Source organism: Crassostrea angulata, chromosome 10 (assembly GCF_025612915.1).
Source record: "Crassostrea angulata isolate pt1a10 chromosome 10, ASM2561291v2, whole genome shotgun sequence".
Lineage (NCBI taxonomy): Eukaryota > Metazoa > Mollusca > Bivalvia > Ostreida > Ostreidae > Magallana > Magallana angulata.
Window position 1 is genome coordinate 27,529,883 of NC_069120.1, and position 18,524 is coordinate 27,548,406.

At 35.4% G+C, this 18,524-nt stretch overlaps 2 protein-coding genes and 1 pseudogene across 2 annotated transcripts; 1 reads left to right on the forward strand and 2 right to left on the reverse strand.

The window, feature by feature from the left end:
- On the reverse strand, positions 1–1,486 carry LOC128165911 (uncharacterized; annotated as a pseudogene).
- Positions 1,487–2,103: 617 nt separating this feature from the next.
- LOC128167025 (uncharacterized) lies at positions 2,104–7,351 on the reverse strand. The gene is made up of 4 exons (XM_052832514.1): positions 7,189–7,351; positions 4,250–4,475; positions 3,418–3,600; positions 2,104–2,831 (listed from the first exon to the last, which is right to left on the reverse strand). The coding sequence occupies exons 1-4, from the start codon at positions 7,271–7,273 to the stop codon at positions 2,684–2,686; spliced, it is 642 nt and encodes a 213-aa protein (XP_052688474.1). The 5' UTR covers positions 7,274–7,351; the 3' UTR covers positions 2,104–2,683.
- Positions 7,352–10,977: 3,626 nt separating this feature from the next.
- Positions 10,978–18,078, forward strand: LOC128164970 (probable flavin-containing monoamine oxidase A). Its single transcript, XM_052829102.1, has 11 exons — positions 10,978–11,130; positions 11,488–11,575; positions 12,741–12,915; positions 13,526–13,640; positions 13,978–14,135; positions 14,538–14,627; positions 14,927–15,014; positions 15,340–15,440; positions 15,527–15,706; positions 16,209–16,396; positions 16,900–18,078. Exons 1-11 carry the CDS (start codon positions 11,022–11,024, stop codon positions 17,183–17,185), a joined length of 1,578 nt encoding a protein of 525 aa, XP_052685062.1. The 5' UTR covers positions 10,978–11,021; the 3' UTR covers positions 17,186–18,078.
- The last annotated feature ends 446 nt before the right edge of the window (positions 18,079–18,524 follow it).

The window sequence follows — 18,524 nt, forward strand, 5'->3', positions numbered from 1 at the left end:
TATTCACCATCCATTTTATTTACCATTTAATGAAATACCTACGCCTCCGTCTCAAGCGTCCTCGCTTGCATCCAGAAATTAAAATAAGAACTAGCATGGTATAAAAATTTTCTTATTTTACAATGATTGTTGATTATGAATATCTTTTTACAAAAAGATTTACACAAAAATGGTTATCTACCAGTTTCTTTACAAAATACACTGTCTCTACGCCATATTCAGGCTCTTTTTCTTCTCAATCACCTTCAATCCATTCTCCCACTTTGTTGTTAATTTCTTCGTGTAATGTACATATAAAATTGGTTCTATTTGTACAGTTACATCTCTTGTAAATTGCTCCATCGTGTTGCTTTCGGTACGAACCCTGTGTTTCATTTCTTCAGATCTGCGTCCAGTGAACAAAACAGGTTGAGTTTTCTTCCTCACTATTCTTCCGACTTCTGTATCATTGTCTTCATCCCTTGCCTTTGACTCCTCCTCTTCGTTTGTTCCACTAGAAGATCCCAATAATACTTCTTCCAGATTGCCAGGGTTTTGCAGTTCCCATTCACTCGGGCTGTCGTCTTCCTCCAAACTTGATGTCGTTATTGTCGATTCAGTAGACTTTATCCTTTCTGTAGGTTTCTTTATCGACTGGGAAGGACTTAACTTCTAGATCTGCTTCATTGTCTGTGGTGTTACAGTAGCTGCGTGTCTCTTCATGTGCTTCAGGAAACAGCTGTTCTTCTTAAAGTGAGGTCTACACGTCAGATATTTGTATCTCTGGCCGGAGCATAAGAAATCGTGATCTTCCCAAGGTCCGTTCACTGATTTGTCGCAGAAAGGACTTTCTCATGTTGCTTAGCTTTAGATATTAACTTTGTGTTAGCCTGAAAGCCTTTAGGATTGTAGATTATATTGTATAGACAGTCGATGTGGTCTGCTCTGTTTCATTCTAGGGGAAATGTCTGCATCTACAAACACATCGATGGATTTTTACTTTGGAAGCGTATTTCTCACGTCGTTGGGTGCCGTTATGCGAGATAAATGTGTCAATTTCCTTATTGTCTGGCCCAATTTTGGAAGTGTTTCTGTTGATTTCTTTCTTTGCTCTCTCAACTGAACCCTATATAACTCTGTCTGATTAGTAGGTCCAAAGCCCTTAAGAGTTCATTGTAGTCTCTACCTTATTCGCCAGCAAAATTGCTTAACATTCCCTGTGCGTTTTCCCTCAAAGAGACTGCAAAGTAGAGACCCTTTACCCAGTCCGTCTAAACACTTAAGGCTGTGCATGCCTCAAAGTGTGATTTGTTTAATCGAGCCACAAAGCGCTGCCGTCAGATGTCGTTGGCTTGATAGTGTTGGATGGCTTCTTATGAGAAGCATCGGTATTTTTATGTCCCCCTATATCCTCTTCTTTGGGTGCTAAAAGAGGTCGTTGAATCCTCACAATGTCAGGGGTCCTCAGTCCACTCGTGGACACGAGTGGACTCAGGACCCCTGACATTGTGAGGATGAGGTTGTTATTGCTTGACAGTAACTCTTGCTTCATTCTCTCTCATATCAATTCGGTTCTTAATACGAAGTCATGGCGATGTCGTTAAACTTAGATCCTCTGGATAATCAAGGTTTTCATTTGGTTAGATTCCCATCTTTTATATCTAATATCTGTTGGTCCTTCAGGCATACTCAGTAATTCCAGATTCGCTTTTTCCGAATATTATGATGTGCTGGAGTCGAGGTCTGTCGATAAATATCCTCCTGAAGTCTCGTCGAGTGTTCAAGCGTTGTCCTGCTAAGTTCGAGCTCCGCTTCAATTCTCTCTGTTTACTCATTAATGGTATCCAATGCCATTTTACACAATAAAATCACATTGTCAAGTTGTTCTCAATGTTTGATAAACAGGAATCATATAATTAAACGTGGTCCCACATTGGGCACCAATTTTGTAACGTGTCTGCCTGAACACGGTATTATAAATCACCTGTCCCTTCTACTTGCTGAGGTGATCGATTATGATGAAAATTGTTAGTTAAGATAAATAAATTTTCCTTATTGCTTTCTTTAGGTTTATTCATTCAAAACCTAACATAATATATGCATGTATATACACGCGTGCACACTGAAATATAGGCCCTAGCCGATCTCTTTATGATGGTCGCTTCAAAGCGCCTTATCACTTCCTTTGGGCTCTCCAGCTGCAGTCGCTTCGAAACACCCTGTCGTTTCTCTCGGTCATTTCAAAGTGAACCACACATTTCTGCATCAATGGATTGCAATTATAACAAGAGGCCCATTGGCCACATCGCTCACATGAGTGCTAAATGTGAAAAGTTTACAGAGAGACAGACAGACGGGCGACAGACAAAATGTGATGAGAAAAGCTCACTTGACCTTTTAGCTCAGGTGGGCTAAAACATAAAGAAGAGCTTATTTCGGTCTTTCATTAATGAAATCTTCTTTCAAAACAGATGCTTTAAATGTCCATTATATAAAAATTAGGGTGATTAATCCACCTCAAAAGACATGCATATCAATATGTATTTTTTTAAATAAAAAACATGAACTTGGATTTATGTTCCAAAACAACAGAGTCACCAAAAAACCGGTTTAACACACTAAAAACTCATAAGATCTAATATAAAGAGTGGTAGATCTAACTATGTCGATAAAAAAATATGTACAAACAAAATATAAAGCATATTCAAGAAAATGTCTTTTTAAAAGCATCTCGTTCGCCCAGTCTTTCCAGATATGATCGAGCGACCGGGTGGTTTTTGAGAAGTTGTCCCCCTTGCATTACGTTGGCCCACCACACGTTGTATCCCAGAACACAATCTGCTGCCGTGAATCTGTTAATGAATTAAAAAGAACAACAGTAAAAAGTTGAATTTTTTATGTTTAGCTCGGGCATCTCCATAAAATAAGGATTCACGACCCATGCACTCCGTCCTTTTAAGGATATAGGGGAGGATCGGATCAAAACCATTGGCTATAACGAAGCTGGAGATCGGGCGGGATGTAACTCTATATCAAATATACGCAAATTAAGTATTGACGCCATGTATGCGCAGATTTAGGGGGGTCTGAACTGGGGTCCGGATTCCCCCTGGAAAATTCATTTCTTTTAAGTTTACATTGTAAATTTCAAGAAAAAAATTACTAATTTAAAATATGAGGATAAGTTTGGTCAAAAATGTACTAATTCAAAATAGGAGGACAAGTTTGGTTTATCCACGGTCTAGATAGATACATGTACATCGACATACAGGTAATGTATCTATGATATGAATAATATCAGCGCCATAAGTATGTTAGTTTAGGCCACAAAAACTATATAAAAGCCTATACTCTGAATCTGATTAAGGGACTTTTTGTCCCGTCCTTATTCAGTCAAGTTATTTTTGTTTTCCAAAACGATGACATTAAATATCTTACTCGTCTCCACAAATAAACGTTCTGTCGCACAGAATCGTCTCAATGTGGCTGATGGCAACGTTAAACTTGGCCGCCATATTTTGGATTAGGTCGTTGTCCCTGTTTTCGAGCTCCACAAACATCCATTGGACAAACAACTGTTCTAGGATCTCATCTAAGGTGGCACAGCAGAAGAAAATGACACTACAGAGAAAAGGGAAATATAGGACAAAATAACAATTTAATATTCAGTTTGATTCGTCTGGATCACAGTAAAATTGGGCATATAAGCTTACTGGGGACGAAGCAACGAGAGATAGGCAGGAGCGCCTTTCCTAATCAAAAATTAATTTTGGAGCTAATGCTCCCACGTTTTTGTGAGAAAAATTTGCATTTGGCAGTTGAAAGTAAAGTTGAAATTCATATTGAAGAAACACAAAGTGACACTCCTTTCAACCTAGTTCAACAGTGTTTAAGAGACGAGGTTTGGAGTTTTGGGGGACTAAAATTAATTCAGCCAGAACTCTCAGTGTAAGCGCTATGAGAGCTGGACTAAACCAGAATAGAGCCAAGATACTTGGTGATTGGTCTTCGATCGAGTTGTTAACTCTACTATAAAATTATTTTGACAGATTAAAGACCTAGCTACGAAATCCCCCACCACCTCTTCTCCCAAGGGTAGTTTTTTTTTATTTGCGAACTCATTAATTATGCTGGGTGTATATATATGCAACCGAGAAAGTGGCGTCTTAAGAATAGAAGAGAGGCACAGAGAACAGAACAGAATCAAACAGAACAGGGGACAGGAGCACACGGAACATAACGGAATCATACAGAACAGAGCTTGTCTTACTTGAAATAGTCTGCTATGTTGTCTTTTTTTGGTAGAAGTTTCTGGTATAGCTCCGCCAAATACATACAAATGGCCCCTGATTCTATCAAAGGTTCTCTACCTTCAATCTCCAAAGCTGGCACGGTGCCAAGGGGATGGACAGTGTTCTTATAATGCTTCACTTTGGATTCGTCTGGATCCCGAGTATCGTATAATTCAAAATGCACATCCTTCGTAGCAGATAGTTCTGAAAAAATGCAATAAAAATTTTGTGTGTGCTTGTGAAATATTTAAATACAGGTAGTTGTATTTTCCATATATGTATCCATTTGAGGTATGGATATTATTTCTTGTTTTTTTTTTACTGAGATATTTATTCAACTGCTGTATTATAAATAAAAATATTGGAATTACAACTAGTACCTAAATACTCTATGGTTCTTTTTGGGAGGATAGGGTCTTAAAAATATGTGCCAAGCAATAGAAATTTGATGTCAAGACGGCGTAGCGACAATACATCAATTTGGTGGCAATCTCGGAAAAAGACCTTTTCTGGCCAAGAACACTTTACGATGGAAAGGGGTCAAAAGCTTCAGTTTTCCGGGGTTTATTTACTGCTTGTTTAACTAGAATATTAAAACTAAGGGACTAACTATCATGTACTTCTCACACACACAAATTGAGTTTTAAGATATACCGGTATATATATACAGCTTTTGAATATAAGAGACGTTTGATAGTAAATTGACTTTTGGGAAGAAATTACAAGAACAAAGAGAATATGTAACTACATGTATTACAATTTTGAAATAAAAAGAACAGATGAAAAATGTAGAATAGTTCGTGTTTTCCATTCGTAGGTAAAGTGTTTAAAACATAGTAGCAAGGAGAAATGTATTTATTAAAGGTATGATGACACGTGTGTCTATCGAACACGTGTTTTTGTTTATTTATATTTATACCGGAAACCAAATTTGATTGGTTTCTATAATAAGTATTTCACCTGTTATACAGGTATTTAAATTAGAGAGGCGCGACTTCTCGTGTGAAGTGAATAAAGAATTTAGCGCCATTCGAAGGCTCTCTCTCTTCGTGCAGTAAGACGTGGCCCCCACCCACACACCCTACTTGTTTTCGTGTATCATTTTATTGTAATTAACAATTTTTCTCATTATTGTAGAGAACTGAGGAGAACTGAAGATATTTGTCTATAACTTTATTCGAATAAACTGCACTCTTGAGAGCGCTTCTGTACCTACACACTGTGTTTATTTATTTTATAAATTATTTATGTTCGGTTGAGTGTAACGAATTAGAACATAAACGCTAAAATGACGTTGCGTTGAGTTTGTGGTTTCTGCGGGTCAATGAATAGAGGCAAGTTTGTAATGATGGCATTAACTTTAAAAAATTTACGATAATAAAAGGTACCCTGGTTTTCTTTCTGGTGATATTTCAATGGGTTATCTTTTTCCCAAGTTTCAACAATTTCCACACAGCCCTCGTATATATGTTCAAACAATTCTGATTGCAATTAAGGGCTTTATAAATAAAAACAACAACGTTTTACATCTATTTAAAGAAGATCCATCGACACTTTGGAGTCCTACATATAATAAAGGACGTATGGATATCGTTAATCAGAGTTTCTTATGACGGTCAATTTTCTTATCTTCGCCTGGTCAAAACTGACAACACCCAAACAATTCAAAGAATACTGTGGAATCGTTTAAATTCGCGGGTGCCAATTTTCGTAGATTTTGGGTTTTTTGCTCATTCGCTGGGATATGATTTCGTTGATACGTCGGTTTTTAGTTTCAGTAAGAAAACCAACATTCTCCAAACTTGTTTTCGACGAGAATGTAAATTCGTGAGGCAGGCTACGCACGATTACCTCAAACATTTAGCCACTATGAATTCTTATGATTCCACAGTAGTTAAGAACTTAAAAAAACCATGGTCATCCAGTAACTAATTCTTAGTCACTATATACAAACAACAAAGTTTCATATCTAATGAAAGAAAATTGTTGCTCTGAAAAGAGAGAGAGAGAGAGAGAGAGAGAGAGAGGTTATCTATAAAAAAGGAAAAACAACAAAAGGCAATTTTAGCCTTTTCTTTAATTTTTTTATAATTCTTAATCAAAATACCAGAAATATTTGGGAATTTGCATCTTCTAAATGTTTATTTCTAAATTCATTCAATTGATATACTTTTAACCTATTTTTGGTTTTAAGAATAAGTTAACACAATTTTGTTGTTTACCTGATGCTTTCGTAACATTGGTACCAAAAGTATTTTTAAAACTATATCTATTTTTACATCCAAAGACTTGATAGTATTTTAATGCTAAATGATTGAATAAATATGAGAGAGAGAGAGAGAGAGAGAGAGAGAGAGAGAGAGAGAGAGAGAGAGAGAGAGAGAGAGAGAGAGGTCAGTCAGTGTCCGGTTTTTATATGAAGAAAATTGTTTAAAACTGAAAGACAACACAGAGTAATACGTTAGCGATTTTATTATCACCGTGTGAAATGAACACCTTGGACATGACACATTTTGCCTTGTCACTGGCGTTGAGTGACTTTGATCTCTAAATTGACACTCAGTTTATATAAGTAATCCGTTAATTGAAGTAACTCTTTATATTTACTATTCTATTATTCTTTATTGTTAAACGGTGTTTTGTTGTCTTTAAGTAATTGTTGTTCAATTATTCGGCAGTTGGAGAGCGACGGTCAAGGCGCTCGTACCACCGACTCCCGACCTGGCGGAATATTGTAATAAGTTTGCGGAGTTTTTAATAAATCTTGTAATACGTATACCGACTGACTTGTACATTTCCCGTGGGTCACATTACTATTTAAAAATCTCCAAACGTCTGAAGAATTAATGAAAGCGCTATAACGTTTTACTCTGTGTTGTCTTTCATAAAAAAAAAAAGAATTTTCAAAAATACTTACCATGTACAAGCCATATACATCTGTTCGATCGAAAATTTGGAAAATAATACAAAGTCATCTTTGGTTTGTTCGTAGTTGTGGCCATTGTAACTCTTTATCAATAGCATATAAAGGCAGAGCGAGAGCGAGTGACAGTGAAAGTTAATCCAAAACCTCATAAACCACTGTAACTGGAGACATTTGTATGGAACGCCATAGCTGCCTTATGTGGCTATTTCATGTAAAGATGGTGCCTTTATTATATAATGCTGTGGTTATTTCATGTGAAGATGGTGCTTTATTATATGAAGATGGTGCTTTTTTATATGAAGATTGTGCTTTATTATATGAAGATGCTGCTTTTTTTATGTGAAGATGGTGCTTTATTATATAAATTTTGCTTACATGGGTTCAATATAATACATGTACCAATAAAAAATCCTTTGCAAGCTGACTTTATTATCTTCTTATTCATCTTAAGCATAGACAAACAGTTCCTACCGTTTAACACATTCATTTAAGGTTTAGAACTGGAATTTTTACTTAAACATTCAAAATGTAAACAAAGTTTTGTTTACATAGCAAAGAATTGTAAGCTCTCTAAAACTCGCATATAACTCAACGAATGACACTCACGATCAGATTTTGGTTACATATTAAGAATGCCTCACCAAAATATTGTAAAAATTAAAATCGGAAAAATAATTTTTGACCAAAATCGTGACCATGCATAGCCTTTTAATGTTTACAAGTAGTAATTTTTTATCAGTCTGCCTCACAGTAATCTTTAAAGGTTATCAAACTTAACTGTAGATCTGCTCATTGCTCTCAACTAGTAGGTACAGGTGATTTCGGTAGTTCAGTGCGTTCTTAATGTCAGTACTGGTGCGAAACACGATACACATTCATGCGCGGATCCAGAAAATTTTTCCAGGGGGGGGTCCGAAGGATAATTGTGTTTGCCAGGGGGGGTCCGAGGCATATTTTCGCGATAATTTTACTATGTAAATTCAATAAATTTTTATTTTCCAGGGGGGGTCGGGACCCCCCCGACCCCCCCCCCCCCCCCCCTCTAGATCCGCGCATGCACATTCACTATACACGACACACTTTCACCCTATGAGGCCTGTGAGCCTTATCGCTCACAAGACTTAGGATTTAATCAAAGTTTGTATACTTTACGCCATAAAATAAAAGCGTCAGTCCGCTAACATTTGATAATCCCTCTCACATGTCACTCATTTGCCAATGTGAGGATCGAACTTATAAAGCAAATTATCATTCGTATATTTATATACGTGTATTCTTTTTTTTTTATATAAAAAGTTTAAGAGACACAGATCATATATCAATTCAAAAACTTTATATATAAAATCTAAACTATTTCCGTATTTTTAAAAGAGGGTGATCATTTATTAATTGGCCATGATTTGATTTTTTTTTAAAGTCCAAATGTTTGCCTGTTTGTTTGCAAGTTAATTATGAAGACAACAACAACAAAAAGTTTTAGTAATTGTCACAAGTTTTTTGCACGGTATTTTCTACTAAGCATTTTTTCTGTAAGTAAACAGAGCAACAACCTTGTTTACATATATCAAAGGATTGTCATCTTTGTGTATCGACCAATAGAATTTTAAATGATCTTATCATTTTTGTTATATCTACATGTATATGTATAAACGTCTTGTATTTGGCTGTTTGGTGTTTTTTCTCCGGCATCACAAAATCCTACGAAATTACTCCAGTCTTGTTTAATATTATTCAAAATTACACTGTTGTTTTGAATTTGACATTTGTTCTAATCTTGTTTGACTCTTCCGCACCTGTTCACTGACCTCAAAGACGTATATACTGACCTACTTGGACTTCCTGTATACATAACCTGGTATATATGTGCTGATTACACATGGACAAGAATGTTGTGGACGCGACACACTTAATATCTCACGATACATATTCATCTTTAGAGGCCTGTGAGCCTTATCACTCACAAGACTGAGCAACAATGTCCAACTACATTTCACATGGGCAAGAATCTACAATCAGTCTGTTGTAGACGTGACACGCTTATATATCTCACGATGCCGATTCATCCTTAGATGCCCGTGAGCCGTATCGCTCACAAGCCTGAACAACAATGTCCAACTATGACAATGCAAAACATTTATTCAATAAAGTACATTATTTTAATTTAATACAAAAAGGGCATTGTGTACCTTTGCAGATGTACATTTAATTAATTTTAAAAGTTTTTTTAAATTCTGGATGTGGCAGCGCTAGTTTTGCAAACTTCAATTTCAATTCCACAGAATCATTTAAATTCTAAATTCCCTTTACACATAATATGAATACAAAAAAAATGCCAATGAAGGATCTCCCTGAATTCTGATTGCAGCTTCATACTTGCTTCAATTTGACGAAAGCTGCAGTGTTACATTCATATCTGTATCTATTAGAACTAGCAGAAAATGGGATAATTTTTACAGGTCCATACTTTTAAACGACCTAAATATGGCTTGTTAAACGGTGCAATTTTCGATCTTTTTCATTTGTTCTGTATAAATTTTTATTTGTATTTTAATTTTCTATTTCGTATTGTAACAGATTTCATTTGTATTGTATATTTTTCCTTAAATCTAAAAGATTGTTTATTTTGGTTTGTTACGAAGGATTTTATTAGTTTAATGTTATTCTTTATCGAACTGGGTAATGCTTAGGTGCCTGGAATCGGTTTTAGCTTTTTTAAAAGGTTAATTAGATACATGTACTACGATATTTTCAGTAGACCAATTTTAGTAGGAGTTTCAGCTGTGAATGGACCGAAAGTTTTTTGAACGATGTTTTTCATCCATTAGACATTATTAAGAAAATACAAATATCAGGAAACTCTTGTCTGTGATAGTGTTATTTTGTATTTACGTTGAAATTTGATTGGGTTATTATAAATAAAATTAGATATATTAACAAACAATAATCCAAACTATGACAATACTTGGTTAGGAACAGGTAATAAATACAAGTACTCCAAAATTTAATCCAATGAAATGAAATTATTGCCTCGTGAATATATATACGCAAATCATGTGCAGCATGCAGACTGGTATTTTATGGTTTATAAAAGTATTCAATCCATTAAATTACATCGTCGGAAACACATGCACCTCCCTTTAAATGATTCACCTTGATTAGATGTAAAAAATTAAATGTGAAATATTATGTAAAAGGAATATCAAGAGTACTTCACAGGGACTTACATGTATGTTTTAATTTAACTATGTTGGTACGAGATAAACTTTCGGGTTTCACATTTGATATATAACCACGTGACCTACCAACTTAATCAATATTCCAACGATGTCTAAATTTACTTTAAAAAATGTTTTTATAACTATCAGCTATAGAGATATCGAAAGTTATTTAAATGGTGGATTCAGTCAAAGTTTATTGAGCTAATGGGGGGGGGGGGGGGGGCGGCTAGCTCAGTGAGCATGGTGGGGGGGGGAGCTGTTGTTTGAATTCTTTATGGCCAAAAGGGGGATCACAATACAATCATGAATGCTCCACTGAAAACTCATTTGATACTCCAATTTTATAATATTTATGCCGTTACACATTTCGTACCTTTGATTATTTCATTGACCATTAATTGAAAATTTTGGTAAATTTTGCAAATACAATTCATTATCCCGAATTCAAGGGGATTTTCATATGATTTCCAATAGGCTTTCTGACACATTTCAAATTACATAGGCTAGCTCTTGCAATACGCTAAAATTGAAGTAAGTCCGGATATTGGCACTTTTCTCTCGTATGCCAAATTGACCCAACACCGCTTACATACTGGACCTTCGGAAATGAATGTCGATGTAGTGGTGGTGGGAGGGGGTATATCGGGGCTGACTGCAGCTTACCAGCTTCATAAAAAAGATTCATCGCTGCAGATTGTAGTGCTAGAGGCCAAAGGTAACGAACGTATCCGTTGTTACAAGTTGTCAACAACAAATTTCTGTGTGATGAAGTCAAATACTGAAATAGCTGCACTGCTGTACTGTAAACCTTACTTTATTGGGTTGTAAAAAGTCTAAAAAGAGAACGAGTGTCGATGGATGATCATGTATAATTTGCAAAATATTATTTTTTTCATAGGGAATGTTAATATTCAGCTTATGACGTATATACTAACTAGTATATATCTGCTTATACATAATTTAAAAAAGAAGAAATTTATGACTTTTGTTGAGCTGCAGCTGAGTTGCTGAATCTTAAATATTGCCATTACATCTTATTCAAAGATTAATATAACTATGATTCATGTTTCAGACAGGGTAGGAGGGCGCACACTAACCTTGCCATTGAAGACAGCGAACGGGACGGATAATTTTGACCTTGGAGGTCAATGGGTCGGAAGGTTAGAGGTTGTATTTTAAGTTAATTTTGACCTTGGAGCCTCCGAGGTCAATGGGTTGGAAGGTCAGAGGTCCTGTTTTAAGTTAATTTTTACTTCGGGGTTATAAATAGCCAGGTTCAATGGTCAGATCAAGGTCATTTAATTTATTTTGACCTTTTCATGTTATAGGTGTAATGGTATGGGAGAAATAATGATGGACCAGACCGGGATTCAAACCTGAATCTCTAGTCTGGTGCTTTACCAACTGAGCTATCTGGCACCGGTATTCGAACCGATCTGACTGTCACTTTCCTCCCCCCTTAAATGATCTTGGCCCTTGAAGATCACCCCAGGCTCTTCCCCTGGCAGGAGTTACAATTTAGATATATTTTTTGTAGTCGTATGTATTCCTTCGCCAGAGTTTGATTACAGCAGTAGCCACAGATTATCCAATCTAAAGATAGAATCAGTACTTGCGTAGACCTCATAGTCATATATTTATATTCACTTTCTTTCCCTCTATTAAATTGCATTAGTTGATTTGAGTGATATTTACGCATAACACAGAAGACACAGAAGACCCAATCACCAAATCTGGTGGGTATGAATACATTCAGTATTCCTTTAGTATTTCTCCAAGAACATGAACTGACTCTTCTCGCGACATCAAATGATATTATACTTACGCTGATTATTATTTCATCGATGTAAATATGTATTGATGGTTGAATGAATTCAATTGATTAATTTCTTAGTATACCAAAAGTAAATTCGTGAAATTACAGAAATAGAAATAAAATTGTGTTATTAGAATTTAAAATGCTTTGCACTATTTTTGTCAGCATAATTTGGCTGTTCCAATGGCTCTTCTGTTAATTTCGCATTACTCATTGAATAAGACAGAGCTTTTTAAAATAAATGTAATTAGTAGGAAGGTAATAAATGATTAAAAATGTAAATATAAGCATTAAATCATTATTTTTTTTAAGATATGGTCTCATAACTGCAACGGTGTGTGCATACAAATTATCATAACGCGCTAGTTCTTCAGTACTTCAGCTAAATATCATTCATAACTTAATGATCTTCATTTGTTGAGCTGCTCTCTTGGCCCTTAAATTTTAGTGATATTATTATTATTTGTTGTAAGTTAACAATTAACTTTGTTGTTTTATTATTACCACAGATGTCAGCCACACATTATGGCCATGTTAGAGGAGTTAGGACTATCCACCTGTGTCCAATACCTGGAGGGAAAGAAGTTCATGCAGCTGGGTAGTGACCAGATTGGGAGCTATAGCTCAGATATCCCCTCACTCTCACCCCTAGCACTCATAGACCTGCAGAGATTAATATACAAGGTTAGAAAAAAATATTAGAAAATGAAAACCACCACACTTCCATTTTTATAATATAATTTTTAACTCTGACACAGACATGTCTTTATAGGGCAACTTACTGCAACAATACCACTTAGAATTTGGTCAGCTAGTTATGTCTGCTCAAATTAGGAGGAAAAAAGATAAAAAATAAAAGTGGTGTGAAAATTAGTAAATCTTTCAAGTGTGATTTAAAGGGGGGGGGAGGGGGAAGCAAATGGTACATGCAATCTAATTAAAATTAGACTTGTAATTTCACTCCTCTATGATACGTTTCCTAGAGGAGCAGAATTACAAGTCTAATTTTAATTAGATTGATGGTACATGCAATAATAACCTTTAACACTGTGTACTCTTCATGGTCTGATTGTTTCTCATCAATTTTCTACATGTATATCATTACACTGAGGGAGTTTGTGGACTCAAAACTGTGGTTTGCAATGATGTATAACTCTTTAACCAATTTACTTGTTTGATAGGCCTATTGTTAAACACATTCTGTGCCTTATTAGTTCTAAATTTCACACTTTTATTCAGTTCTTAATTAGGTTTTAAGTAACATTTGTGAGATGAAAATTGACTGTATTGACAGCTGGAGTGGATGAGGAAGCAGGTGGACATCAGGGACCCCTACCAGAGTGACTATGGGGCAGAGTGGGACGCCATCACTATGGACTCTTTCTTGAAGAACCAGCTGTGGACAACAGGTTCAGTGAATAAACTTTCTTCAATGCATCTAATTTCTCAGTAAAGAGAGCTATGGATAAAAGACATTAGACCCTTCTGGGTCCCTAATTTGAGGGGCCAGTCTTTTTATCTTGTTTTCAAATGAAAGCTCCCGTAAATATAAACTAAATTTGACTTAATTTTATGGCAAGACAACAGATGTTATGATGAAACAGTATTCAATGTTGTGTACAAAGCTAGTTTTGCTCCCATTTCATTTTTCTTAAAAATAAGTTTTTGTTTTTGTAAATATTTCATGTAATATCAGCACGTGTGCATGTTTGTTACTCATATCTGCTTTGATGTGATCTTTGCTAGCTGCAAAAGAAACCATTGAGGCAGCCTGCCGCTGTATGTTTGGGGTGGAGGTGTCACAGATATCTGTGCTGTACTTCGTCAGCTACATGAGTGCCGCAGACAGCCTGAAAAGTCTCATAGAAGCCACCGAACACACCGCACAGGAGTATAAGATTGTGGTTGGCAAAATTAACGTTCATTTTAAAAGAGATAATAGTGCTTTGCTTTGTTAGCTACATTTGTGCATCAGACAGCCTTAAAAGTCTCATAGAAGTTATGAAACATGCTGCACAGGAATATAAGATTGTGATAGGAAAATTTGGCCTTCATTTAATGAAAAGTAGTGGTAGAAGTGTTCGTTGTGCTGGCATTAGGGATTGAACCTTGAGTAGATTGTCATGATCAATACTACCTCTTCTAGTAGCAGAATATAAATTACTGTTGATTAATACTTGTAAAAAAGAGTAATCATAACAACTGATTACAATTCTTCAATTTTTATAACTTATGCCTGATTGCTACATCAGACAAATAGTATAAATGAGGAATACAGATGTAATGTTGTATCTTTGTCATTGAAGGGTGGAGCCCAACAAGTCAGTCAGAAGCTGGCAGCTTGTTTGCCCCAGTCTTGTGTTCTCCTGGATCACCCAGTCCTAAAAATCACACAGGTGAACGGATTTCCCACTTATCACAAAAATTGTCAGCATCCTTGGAAAGTAGATAATCAAGCAACTCAGATAATGGGTTTTGTTAGCTCCTAATAATGTAAAGTACATGTACATATCTATATATCCTTGGTAATTATGGCAAATGTTATAAAGTTCTTTTGCAAGAACATGGAGGCACCATTTTCAGATACATGTATTAACTTTTGAGGGGAATAATGATAAAAAAAATAATCAAAGAGGATTAAAATATTGCAGCTAAATTATCAAGTTTCTGTGAAGAATGAATAATTTTTTTACAGAGAGACAATGGTGTGACTGTAATGACCGAGAATGGAGACATCTTCAGCTGTAACAGGCTTGTGCTTGCCACTCCCCCAAACATGACAAGTAAGCCCACACAAAGTTTGTTTGTCTCTCTGTGTAGATCAAATTTTGCACAAGGAGTTGGGCCAAGTTTTTTAGCCCAATTATTTCCACAAAAGTGTCTTGTTCAGTTTGGAGGAAAAATCCCTCTAGTTGTCTTTGTTAAATTATGATATTTATATTTTTATCATATACATGTATATGCATGTAGGATCAGAAGCAACAGTTATTATAGTAAATTTACTGTACTCCTATACCGGAATAGGATTTTTAAAATCCAATATTTAAAGAAAGTAATTTATAACTTTCAAAATTCACAGTTTCAGTGATGTTGTTTGATGTTCTGTAGATAAGATACAGTTTGATCCAGTGCTTCCCTCCAGCAGAAGAGAACTGATGAAGAGAATGCCAGCTGGAAACCTGACCAAAGTCATCATCACATATAAAGAAGTGAGTGGGAATGAAAATCTGGTAGATGGAAATTTCAGACTTTCATTTGTCTGCAGTTATTTTCAAGTTTTGATCATCATTTCTAGGCTTTTTGGAGAAAAGCTGGGATATCTGGAGAATTTGTCACCAATGGAGGCCCCAGTCTGAGTTCTGAGTGTGACCGAGGACCACTTTGTATAGTCTACGATGGCACTTCAGCCCAAGGAAATGCTGCCATTGTGGCATTTTTGGGAGGTGCACCAGCCATTCAGTGGAGAAATCAAAAGGTGGCATACCTTATCAAGTTTAATGTTGCACAGTTCTCAGCAAGGTTCAGTAACTCTTTAATTTGGGTATTCCTTGTCTATATTATTAATCTGTTTTAATTCTTTAAAAAATGCTGGAGTCTCATAAATGTCTTTTAGAGAATTAAGGTACATGTACCTGTGGTCATTTTAAATGACTGTGGCTCGGTATAGTCAAATGGTGAACATGTTAGAAGCTTGTGAGCTCATCCCTCTTTTCCCAATTTTTTATTACAAGTCAACGAGGCAATATGAATTTTATAACAAAGGGGGTCTAGGAAAATGCTAGTAAAATTTTGATAAAAAATTGTTCAAAATTCTTAGAGCTTACGGGGTCAGTGTTAGAGAGTTCAAGAGAAATATTTCATTGATAAAATATGAAGTAACAAAATCCCATGTACCGACTGGTTTGTCATTTACTGTTCACATGTATTTCAGAAAAGTTTACTTTTGAGTTGAATTAAAATTAAAAAGTTCTTTTTAGGATGAAAACAGAAAATCTGCAGTGTTGAAGTCCTTATCTGATTTTCTTGGACCAGAGGCTCTGAACTACCTGGACTATGCTGAAAAAGACTGGGGCCTGGAGCCCTACAGTGAGGGCAGCCCTGTGTGTTCAGTGGGGCCAGGGGCAATGGCATACTTTTCCAGGGGTCTTAGACTACCATTCCAAAGGTATGGAGATGAACAGAAAGGACAAACAACACTCTTCTGTAATAAAATTAAAAATCTACCTGTAAATAATAATCATAGTGTACCTAGTACATCCCATCTTCACAGTGTCAAGGGTTCTAATACAGGACTGTGGACCCTTGATGATGTGAGAATGACTTTCCACATGCAGTTATACATGTAGTTCAACCCTAAAATAAGTCGGACATGTAGATGTTATTTTTGATTTTCGATGTACAAATGAATAATTGGAATGTATGTGATATACAAATGAATAACACGGTGGAAATTTCTCAATAAATAGTAATCAGTGAACTTGTTTTTATCAAATTTGAGCCTGGTCAATTCATGATACAAAACTCTGGCCATCATAATAAAGCAGTAATGAAATGTGAACAGTTGCTTCATACTGTAGGTATTTTCTGCATAATGTAATAAAATAACAGTAGCAGAGTCTGTAGAATTTGATTTTGCTTCAAGTTCAGTATAACATTTTGGTGTTTAAGGATTCATTTTGCTGGGACAGAGTCCGCCACAGCTTGGTGCGGATACATGAGTGGAGCCGTCCAATCAGGAATGAGGGCCGCCAACGAGGTTCTCTTCCATCTGCGACCTCAGGCTTTGACTGCACAAGAACTTGCCATGACAGCTTATGGACCATCTACTCAACTGCTGCGAACGAAACGAAAACAGAGGTCAAGGACATTAATCAAGGTCACTCTTGGCATTGGATTTGTGGTTGCTGTGGTGATAGTAGGGAAACGAATTACTAACCTTGTTAATGAAAAGTAAATATTCTAATCATTATTTTTACTTTTTAGAGTTCTGGGCTTTATTTCATTTTTACATTTTTTTTCAAGTGCCATTTGTTTATTTTAAAGAGTCCCTATTTCTTTTCACCCCTCAGGTTTACAGATTCAGTTTCAAAAGTCATGATCATGTAAAATGGTGACTGTATCTTTGTGTTTGAATGATGTATCTGAAATTGATCTTGAGGTCTTGTGAATGTGATTGACCAGTCGATCAGGTAATGTGTGATTTACCATACCTTCCATGATTTAAATTCATGTAATAAAATGATGTAGTTGTACAGAATACCTGATTTAAAAAAATAGTGCCAAATCTTTTATTCTGTTGTGAAATAAACATGTCAATGTATGTAATACCATTCCAATTTTTCAAACCAAAAACTTCATCCATTTAAACCATCATAAGTTTTTTTAATATGACAATTATGGTTTTTTTTTTTTTTAATATGACAACCATGCACTTTTCTGTGTGCAAAACAAAGATGTACAATGATAATAACTATAAATTATTTACAACTAAATTTTCTCTTTTGAAATTTTGCACATATTTAATGGAAATGCATACACGTACAGATTATGGAAATTAAAAATGTTTTAGATCATATATTGTATACAAAAATCTGTTGTATGTTCTGTTTTCTTGTGCTGTCTACCATCTTGAAGTCAATCATTTTCTCTTGCTGCGAGTCGAACAGATGAAATATATTAAATGCTGAACCATATATAGTAATTGATACAATAATGTAATTTGTGTTGATTTAACTATGATTGTTTGTTTTTTAAATGGAGAATTAAATATGTTAATATATCGGTATTTGTATGCTATGTTCATACTGTAAATGCAAGTTGGTGAATAAATTAAATGAATTAAAACATTTTTTTTGAAATTGATGACTATATACTGTTGAATTATTAGAATTCATAGTGGCTCAATTTTTGAGGTAGCCCTTCCCCACGATTTACATCCTCAATGAAAACAAATTTAGAAAGACTCATCTTTGTTACTGAAATTGGAAACCAATGCATCCACGAAATTACATTCCCACAAATAAGTGAACAAGAGGCCCATGGGCCACATTGCTCACCTGAGCAACAATAGCCATTATAAAATCAGCTTAACGGAATAATATACCAAAAAAAATATTGACAATGTAATCTAACAGATCCTGTATATCAAAAATTCAATTTTTTCCCCAGGATATTCTGTTTATCATTGATCCCTTTTTGTCACAGTATAGCCATTTCACATATTGAGCATTACAGTTCTCAAGAAGATCAAAATCAACTGGGATATAAACCTACATCAAACTTGTGTCAGCCCA